This window comes from Pezoporus wallicus, unplaced genomic scaffold (assembly GCF_028554395.1).
Source record: "Pezoporus wallicus isolate ANWC-B61680 ecotype Strahan unplaced genomic scaffold, APGP_CSIRO_Pwel_v1 contig_6566, whole genome shotgun sequence".
Classification (NCBI taxonomy): Eukaryota; Metazoa; Chordata; class Aves; order Psittaciformes; family Psittacidae; genus Pezoporus; species Pezoporus wallicus.
This window is the reverse complement of record NW_026638763.1, coordinates 1,798,620-1,808,226: the sequence shown is the minus strand read 5'-3', so window position 1 is coordinate 1,808,226 and position 9,607 is coordinate 1,798,620. Positions and strand designations below refer to the sequence as shown.

Here is a 9,607-nt window from a genome sequence, read left to right as displayed (position 1 = left end):
GCTACTGTCCAGGTGTTTGCAGCTGGGAACCTAAGTGTGACCAGAAGCCAACATCCATGGAAATGGATGTTTCTGGAAGCTTGTTTCTGGAAGCCCACGTGAGTGAGGCACCTAGGATACTCAGGGGCCAAGAGCCATGCCCCACATCCTCAAGGACTTTAACTTACTTAACCTAAATCCTATGTGCTTTCCAGATCATTGGATTGGCTTGTTTGTGTCACTTGCCAGAGTAATGTCAATCCTAACCAAGCACAGAGTTTAATGAGCCTTTTCCCTCTCTTTTTTTCTTTTTAACTAAAAGAAGCTTCATCAATTAAACAAGAAACGAACAATCATTGCCCCAGTCCAACTCTAGGTGCTCCTCTCCATCAGGTCAAGAATTTCTTTGTATACTTGTTCATATGCTTCAACACCCCAAAGGAAATCAAAGTGGACAAATTCAGGAATGTACTTTTTGTATGCCACGTTGGTTATCCGAGGCAGTGTGATGTTTACATCTTCGGGGGCTGAAATCCAGTCATTGCCACCATACCATGCAGCAAGAGGGGCTTTCATGTTTTCCAGTTCATAGAAGGGAGGTGTGGTCTGCAAGACAAATAGTGTGGCTTGAGGAAGGAAAACCTGCGAGGTCACGGGCAAGTCAAAAAGTCAAAGTATTCCTGATTACTGCTTGGAATTTCTCCTCTATCCTAAGAGGTGGTACAGAAACTATCACCAGAGATCCTGATTATGCCTTGTGCTCCTGTGCTTTTCATCAGAGGGTCAAAAAGTCATCACTGAACAACATCACAGACACGGTTTTTGTAAGAAAGGTACAAACTGGTTTAACCATATAAGGTAAATTCTGTAAGTCCCATAAAATTCAGTTTTAGCTGACAAGTGAGAATGGATTTCTCTTACCTGGTTGTAATGAAACATGTTATCACTGCCGTAATCATAATATTTGAATTCCCCTGTTTGATAGAGCTGGAAAAGAAGGTGGAGTTGTATTTATTATTCATGCATTAGAGGTAACCATAAGAATGATAAAAGGCAAGCAGGGAACTGTACTGCTCCTGTCTGCCACCAAGGCTACATGTTACATGTGATACTGTCTTCTGGGAGGTGAGATCAACCTCGAGGAAGATCTCAGCATGACCTGCAGGACTGCTAGCATTGCCCATGTCTGCTATTTGGAGGCTGAGGCCCCAGAAACCCACCGTGCACCAAGAGCTAGCCTCAAAGAAGGTACGCATCAGACCTTCGGGCAAGTTTCCTTTGTCTCTCATGGTCAGTGTCTACAACAGAAGGATATGAGTCTGTGCAGGTTTTCAGTCATTAGTTTTTCTATGATTAGTTGTCTTTACTGACCCACAACTCTTGGCCTTTAGCATCGCCTGTGCTGGTTTATTACCATTTTTATCTTCCATCTCCATCACCTATCAGCTCCTAAGACTCTTTGTCATCTTTTGTTGAAAGTTACGGCTAAAAGAACTGCATCTGCACCAGTGTCTCGTGTCAATTATCCCCTTTATCTCTAATATAGCTCTGCAGGGAGAACAATGGAGGATTATACCCAAGCATTGAGAAGAGGTCCTTGGCAGCTGAGAGAACATGGGCCCTGGTTACATGCAATCTTATTCTGCAGCAGGGAATATTACCTGGCGCCAATGTAACATGGTTTTTAGGGATGTTGAATCAGGGTAGTGGGACAGGTAGACATCTATGCGGCTCTGCAAGAAACCATTGGAGACATTTATTCTCTGCATGGAGAGAAATCCTACTAGAAATAAACCTCATCCTTTTCAGTAGCCACAGAAATCTTTCACTCACACAAACTGCTTCATCTTAGCTCTGTGAAGGCACAGCTCAGCCACATGCCATGTGAATTCACGCTGCAGACAGTAGCATGAAGGGTGCTGTAGAGCTTCCTTCAGCAAGCTGAGCAATTCCCAGGGGATGCTGGGTCATGTTATGAGTCGTGGTTTTCAAACCCAAGTAAACTCCATATATTGTGCTCAGGGTCCTTTTGTAAAGAAAATGGGCAACTAATCACAATAGTTCTACATGTTGCTTCTAATGTGTTTTCTCCTTGGAATATTAAGAAATTAGCCCAACACTTTCTTTGAGAAACAGTGGCCCAGTTCTGACTTCATCCATGATCAAGTTATTATTGCTTGGCACTTTACATGGACCTGTCTTCAATTTTACTTACATGAGTAGTTTGTGTCAGGATCTGGACTTTGAAATCTTGGCTGGCCCCAAGGAAATAGTCCTTCCCTGTAAGAGTGGGGCATCCCTGGGACCACCCAAATCACCCAGACATGTTCCCAAGCAACTTGTTATAGCTGCAGTGTTGGCCCTGGTGGGAGCAGGGTTGGGCTGAAGACCTGCACCCTGGTGCCTCCACCCTGAATTTTTCTATGGCTCTGTGTTCAGCGCAGTGCAGCACAGGGAAAGGCTCTTCTTCAAGGATAAATATGTTCTAAGGGATAGTAGACTGAAGAGTCTGAGGACCCAGGGATCGGTGTTGGGTCCGGTCTTGTTCAACATCTTTGTCGCTGACATGGACAGTGGGATTGAGTGCGCCCTCAGCAAGTTTGCCGATGACACCAAGCTGTGTGGTTTGGTTGATACGCTGGAGGGAAGGAATGCCATCCAGAGGGACATCGACACACTTGTGAGGTGGGCTGATGCCAACCTCATGAGGTTTAACCATGACAAGTGCAAGGTCCTACACCTGGGTTGGAGAAATCCCAGGCAAAGCTACGGGTTGGGCAGAGAAGAGATTCAGAGCAGCCCTGCAGAGAAGGACTTGGGGATGTTGGATGTTACTCTGATACAACCAGTCAGTCATATTATCCAATCTGTACATTATAGAATGGGTTGTGTTGGATAGATTATTTATTAGAAATAAAACTACTACATGCAGATCCCACATGCAGATCCCACATGGCACACTGTGTACAGTTCTGGCGTCCTCAGTGTAAGAAGGACATGGAATTTTTGGAGCAAGTCCAGAGGAGGCCATGGGGATGATAAGGGGGCTGGAGCATCTCCCATGCAAAGACAGGCTGAGAAAGCTGGGGCTGTTGAGCCTGGAGAAGAGAAGGCTGGGTGGAGACCTCATAGCAGCCTTTCAGTATCTGAAGGGGGCCTATAAGGATGCTGGAGATGGACTCTTCATTAGGGACTGTAGTGATAGGACAAGGGGTAATGGGTTAAAACTTAAATGGGGAAGTTTAGATTGGACATAAGGAAGAAGTTCTTTACTGTAAGGGTGGTGAGGCACTGGAATTGGTTGCCCAAAGAAGCTGTGAATGCTCCATCCCAGGTGGTGTTCAAGGCCAGGTTGGACAGAGCCTTGGGTGACATGGTTTAGTGTGAGAAGTCCCTGCCCATAACAGGGGGGTTGGAACTAGATGATCTAAAGGTCCCTTCCAACTCTCACTATTCTATGATTCTATGATTCTATGATTCTATGACCCATGTCTCCTAGCAGTGAACTGAAGGGAAGTTTGTTCTGCAAGAGCCCATTTTGTTATTAAAACACATGAAATTACAAATCACTTAGTGAAAGAGAAACCCTGGGTGCCCCTTGGAGCACCAAATGCATTTCTGTGCTCTCCCCTTTGGTATCATCCCTTCTGGGGAGACAGCGTGCTTGGTGGACATGTGACCTTGTGCACACTCTGGGCTTCTCTCTGGTGCCAATTCAAGAGCGTCACAACGGCCGGATTTCAAAATGCTGATGCAATGGCAAGATTTTACAACAAACTGAAGATGTGAAAGGCCAGCTAGTTGACGAGTCAGGATCAAACAAAGAGAAACTATTGCTTAAAAGGTAAGCTGGAGTGTACATACCACATTTAAGCTGTTAGTAAATCCACCAGGCAAGTAAAGGACCAATGAGCAAAAGCTTTTGAAGGTAGGGTAGCTGCACAGTCTGGAAGTCACTTGCTGCAGTATTTCACCCTTATCAAAGACCACCGTGTGTCCTAAAATGAGCTGTGAAAGTCAAAAGCATTGATCAGTGTGGTCACATTACTCTTTCGTCTCCAGACTCTCCCCAGCTCTCTGCTCATCCCTGAAAGTTGCTGCCTTCCTTGCCACAGCTTTACTGGGCTTTGTGATTTTGGCTTTTCAGAAACGGCCATGGCCCTCTAAGAGCCCTGATTTTCCTAGAAGAGCTTTGTCCTAGGAGGATGGACCCAAAAGCAATAGCTAGAAATAGCTGTTCTCTAGATTAGGGCTAGACAAGAGGATGCTTTACACTGTTCAATGCCCTGCAGCCTCAAGGGCTTAGGCAAAGATGTACCTACCTGCTCAATGCAAAGGGTACACAGAAAGGAAAATGAAACTGATGTACAAGCACTGCATGTCTCAAGTGATGAGACTTTCCTGTTACTCCTTCCCCTTTGCATCAGACGCATGTGTGGCGAGCACATACCTTAACCAGCCCCTCTGGAAGGTCAAACACCCTTAGCAAGGGTGACTTCATATTTGAGCTTGTGGTGATGGGAGCCAAGGCAAAAAACATCTTGATTTTGCGATCCAGCTCAGGAATGGATGAAAAAGCAATGAAACCTGTGGGAGGGAGAAGGAAGCAGACCCTGCCAGGTTATTTCTGAAGTTATTGTTGATTCCCAGGTGTGTGTGCCCATCAGGACACCTGGAGGTGGCTCTAGAAGGTTGGTGACTTGACCTGAAGCCTTTGCTACTGATGCATTTCAGCTTCTAGCTTGACTGCTCAGCCCAGCTGCAGCTCCCACAAGCCCTTCTTGGGGATATGACAGCAGTGGGATGCACCAAAAGCCATCACTACAACCATTTTTGGGCTGTCACTGCTCAAAACTGTTCTGTTAAAGCAAACAGGAATTTTTACCTGCTCTTTTCCCTTTGTTGTTTGGATGTGCCCAGGCATTACCCTCCCTGCCCATGTTTTCAGAAGAACACTCCCAAACCAGGGGTAAACGTAACCCTGACAGTGTTCTGATCTCCTCCTAAGTACCTGTGGTGGTTCCTTGGGAGTAAGCCACATAGTATAACTGCTCCTGTCCAGTTTTCTGCAGAATGTAGTTGATTGTTGCTGGAAGGTCATACATGGCCATCTCATGAAAGCTGTAATGTAGATGGGCACATAACAGAATTACTGACCTTAGTGCTGTGACTGTTTGGGGAGCAGATGAGAGCTCTGGCAGGTACCTTGGTGGAGCTGGTTTATGCCCACTAGCAGATGGTGTGACTGTCAGCAGTGCTGCTCCTCCAGCCTACAGACACTGCTGAGGGTACCAGGTACCTGCCCACCTTTCAATTTTGCAGGAAATACCTGTAATTTGAGTATTCCTGCTGGTGAAACTCAAACTCTTTGTGCTTTTGTGACCAACTGTTCCCCCGGCTGTTTCCAATCCAGACGTCATAGCCAGCATCAGCAAGGATGAAGCCCAGGCTGCTGTTGGGTAAGTTGGTAACCCAGCTGCTTCCCTCCAACACCAGGCCATGCTGCAGGAGGACCACGGGCTTTGGAGCTGAAGAAAGAGAAGTAGGATCATTTTCTCTGAGCAGCAGCAAAATTCACATCCAGGTATTGCTTTGGTAGCAACCCCTTGGGGAAGTGACTGCAGTGAAAGGAGATGGTTACCTATGTCCTCAGGCTCTTTGGAGAGTTGTTTTTGAAACATGCTCTTTGGTCATACCACAACAGAGAAAATCAATATAGTGAAACTGAAAAATAAGGTTGAGCTCCACACTGAATCATGCTCCCAGAAAGAAGGAAAATGAACCTGTGCCTGTCTTATCAATGACTGTACGCTCTGCATGGGGACCACTCTCTACATGGTGCCTTTTGTTTGACTCAGGTGCTCCAGGTCTGACTAGGAGACACTGAAAACCCAGCAGAGTTTAAGTACCTCCTATGGCACAGCAACACCATGATGCCCTAATGCAAGAGACTAAGTACTGGAGGGGTCAAGAGCTTCTCCTCCACTCAATTCTGCCCACTTTAAGCCATATGGGCAAGTCTTGGCTCCTCAGAACAAGCTTACAATGTTTCTCACAAAGGACCAGTAAGCCTGAAGTGGTGTAGGAGGAGAGTGGAAGAGAGATTATGGAAAAGTTTAGTCTGAAAAGGTCATCTGGAGGTCTCTACTCTGCTCAAAGCAGGTCCAGCTTCACAGCCACTACAGGGTTATCACAGAGATATCTGAATTCATCTGGTAGAGTGACTATAGGTTGCAGCATGAAAGGTTGAAGTAAAAGTGACTTTATTTTTTTATTTTTTTTAAATTATTTATCTCCTCTTTTTTTCTGTTGTTTTTTAGATTCTCAGCATAAGACTCACATTCCCACCCTGGACAGCTGAGGACAAAGCGTGCTGGAGGGAAAGTTGGCTTTTCACACCCTTTTGCCATGTTCATATGCTAGTTCTCCTGCTCCCTAGGAGAGGGATACTCCTGCCAACAAGAATGGGGTATCACCCTCTTCACTTTAAAACAGTGGTTCAAGTGAAGAACAGAAAGGAGCCAAAATAGTGAGATGGCATTGGACTGCACATCTGGTGGTGTTTTTTGCTGACAAATGGCTTTTTATTGCTACCTTGGCTGGTTTTGAGCAGGAGTAAAACCTGAGGCAAAATTTCTCTGTCCCATTCATACTCCTTATCTTTTTCTCCCTTTTTGGAGCAGATCCTCTCAGAACAAGAACAGGAAATTTGGTGTGGAGGGCACCTGCATTTCTTCTGCTCCCAGGGCTAATCCTACATGAAAGCTGTCTCCTTGGGAACCCAGGCTCTGGCAAGGCAGCCCTGACCATCTTCGGCCCAGCAGAGCTCTCAGGGTCCCTGGACCAGGCAGACCTTCTTGTGGCACTTACGGGGACAGAACATGCTGGAGCCCTGTGTCTCTCCTTCATGGGAGGTGCTCATGCTTTCTGGATTGTCTCTGCCATGAGGAACCCTCTGCACAGTGAGGTAATAGCCGTCATCTGTCACCACTTCATGCTCCTCATAGGGGTACCCATGGTAGCGAATAATTTCGCCCTGTGAGAAGGGAAGGACAGTGTGGGGCAGGTTCACAGGGAGGTGGGAGTCTCCATTCTGGAGGATATCAGGGCTTGCCTGGGTGAAGCCAACAGTGGTTGCTCTGAGCTCTAGTGGTGACTCCTGCTGTCAGCAGGAGGTTGGAGCAGTTGGCTGGGACCTCCCAATGTCCCTTCCACCAATGCCTTCAGCTAAAATTTTTGGCAGCTGTGAGTTTGCCTTGCTCCCTCAGCATGTCTGGTAAAGAAAGACCTATTGTCACTTTTCATGTTGCAATCAATGTTTGTGAGGGTGCTGAGGCACTGGCACAGGGTGCCCAGAGAAGCTGTGGCTGCCCCATCCCTGGCAGTGTTCCAGGCCAGGTTGGACACAGGGGCTTGGAGCAACCTGCTCTAGTGGAAGGTGTCCCTGTCCGTGGCAGGGAGTTGGAACTGGATGAGCTTTAAGGTCCCTTCAAACCCAAACCAGTCTGGGATTCTTAGAGGAGGGCAGCAACGACAGTGAAGCTCCAAACCTGAGACAGCTGCATTTACCAACCCTGTTGATTTCACCCAAATCTCCCACAATTTCTGCCATAAATCTCCATGTACATGAGCACAGGGAAGTAAATTCTCTAATAAAACCCTTGTACCAAACCTTGGTGAGTATGTACACACAGAGACCATCGGTCTTGTAGAGATTATGGCAATGTAGGCAGCTTGCATGCCCAAGTAGGAAAAGAAGAGAGAGAAGTCATGACTTACAACATCCATGGACGCCTCAGGACTTGCATTTGACTTTTCACTGATGCACATTACATAAGCAATGGTTACGAACAGCCACATCATGGTGCCCTGCAAAACATTGTCAGCATGATGAGCGTGAGAGACATTGACAGTACTGACACAGAAGTCAAGGCCTTTCATGCATTTCACTTAGTGCATGAAATGCATGAAAGGCCCTGTACTTCTCTTAGTGTATCAATCTGTCCACTCAACAGGTGAAATACATTTGAAAGCCTCTAGTTTGTCCTAAAAATGGCTCATTTTGTTCATTTTGAACAATGCCAGAGTCCAAACTCCATCCCATTTAATCACACACTCTCCATCAGATCACTGTATTCAGAAAAATGCACATGTATGTATACAGCTATAAGAACCTGGGCAAATCTATTTTCTGAGAAGGTGATTATAGACTATTCATTTAAAATGATGTCTCAGAGACTTGTAAGAATAGATTATTAGGTTAAACTGAGCTGAACTAATCAAGAGTAAACCACTCGATTTTCAGTTGCAGGACCATGGAGGTTTCGTTCTTAATATGTAATCAAATAATGTGATTTGGCTGGGCTCTACCCAATATGAAAGAGACACCAGGACACACTTATGTTGGTTTTGCAAACCTGAGTTAAAGTACTGTCCCAGGAGACCTGCTGTTCATCCTGGGAAGGGTTTTGAAGTATATGCTTTGGCATGTTCCTACCACAAGCCATCTTACTATCGTTTTATTTGTTGGAGACAACAAATTGGCGACAGAAATAGTGCCTCAGCTCTTATGTGACATGCTTGAATAGGTAAATTGCAGGGAGCCCTACCCAATCCTGTCTGAATGCATGCGCCTGTGCAGGGCTGTGTGGGAAGCAGCGACCAGGGCCAGATGCCAGGGCCAGGTATTGCATCCACCCCATTGCTTCCCTGCAGAGTATCTTCCTGGGGAAAGGAGTCCTGTGAGCAGGCTTCTGTCACTTCCCAGCTATCTCTCGTTGTCCCCTCTGTCTTCTTTGGAAGGAACTTGCCTCCCATGATGCAGGAAGTGGTTTTGCAGCTGGGAAGAAGGCCACTTGTTCCCTCTGCTGTCCCTGGAGCATCACGTGTGATGTGATCCTGGAGGATCACACAGGCACCGCTGCTCTGCTGGAGGGGACCTTGGCACCCCCCTTGTCTGCCCTCCAGCCCACAGTGGAGTGTTGTCAGCATGAGGTCGGGGTGGCTGTGGCTTTGCTCAGCAGAGCCCTGACACCCCCCTCACATGCCTGCACCCCACTCTGGAGGAAGAAGGGTTCCCTAGCTCCACCCTGAACCCCTTGGGCCCAAGACCCCTTGTTGCATTGCCTGTTGCTGCTGCCATCCCTGCCTTCCTCAGGGGAAGGCAGCTGAGGGAGCATGCCTACTCAACAAAGCCTTTTCACTGAACTCTGAGCCTTTTGGAAAAGCAAGGAGAGACGGAGAGCATTTTTGTGGCATAACATCAGAAGAATAGCATGTAAATTCACAGAAGAGCCTGGCCTAGGGTGGCCCTTTCCTTCAACAGCCAACCTGCAAAAACATTCCCTTTATGAAGGATCCCTCAGCTCAGCAGACCTTGAGAGCTCCAAGGGACCTCTGAGAGCTGCAGCAAGGTAAAACCTCTTCCACCAGCAGCATGGTCCTGGCCCCTGACAACTCCCACTGCCACTGCAGCTGGCAGAAACAACCTTCATTTGGACCCAGGACTCCTGGGGAAGCCCTGCTTTCCCATTGCAGGGCTCTTCACCTACCTGCAGCTCTCTCCTGTTGCCCTTGGGGATGGCCCCTGGCTGGCAGCCTGCACAAAGGCAGAGGAACCCAGGGAAGA

The 9,607-nt window shown here is 47.2% G+C and overlaps 1 protein-coding gene across 1 annotated transcript; it reads right to left on the bottom strand.

The window, feature by feature from the left end:
• Positions 1–327: 327 nt before the first annotated feature.
• On the bottom strand, positions 328–7,860 carry LOC130600759 (lipase member M-like). Its single transcript, XM_057412369.1, has 9 exons — positions 7,759–7,860; positions 6,850–7,015; positions 5,309–5,507; positions 4,991–5,100; positions 4,430–4,566; positions 3,844–3,987; positions 1,641–1,712; positions 901–966; positions 328–585 (listed from the first exon to the last, which is right to left on the bottom strand). The coding sequence occupies exons 1-9, from the start codon at positions 7,840–7,842 to the stop codon at positions 352–354; spliced, it is 1,212 nt and encodes a 403-aa protein (XP_057268352.1). The 5' UTR covers positions 7,843–7,860; the 3' UTR covers positions 328–351.
• Positions 7,861–9,607: the final 1,747 nt, after the last annotated feature.

Coding starts and splice junctions, on each gene's coding strand:
- LOC130600759 (XM_057412369.1), bottom strand. CDS start 7,842: ATGATGTGGCTGTTCGTAACCATTGCTTATGTAATGTGCATCAGTGAA. Junction 5,508..6,849: donor CTCCAGCATGTTCTGTCCCC/GTAAGTGCCACA, acceptor CTCTTTCTTCAG/CTCCAAAGCCCGTGGTCCTC. Junction 4,567..4,990: donor CTCCCAAGGAACCACCACAG/GTACTTAGGAGG, acceptor TCCCTCCCACAG/GTTTCATTGCTTTTTCATCC.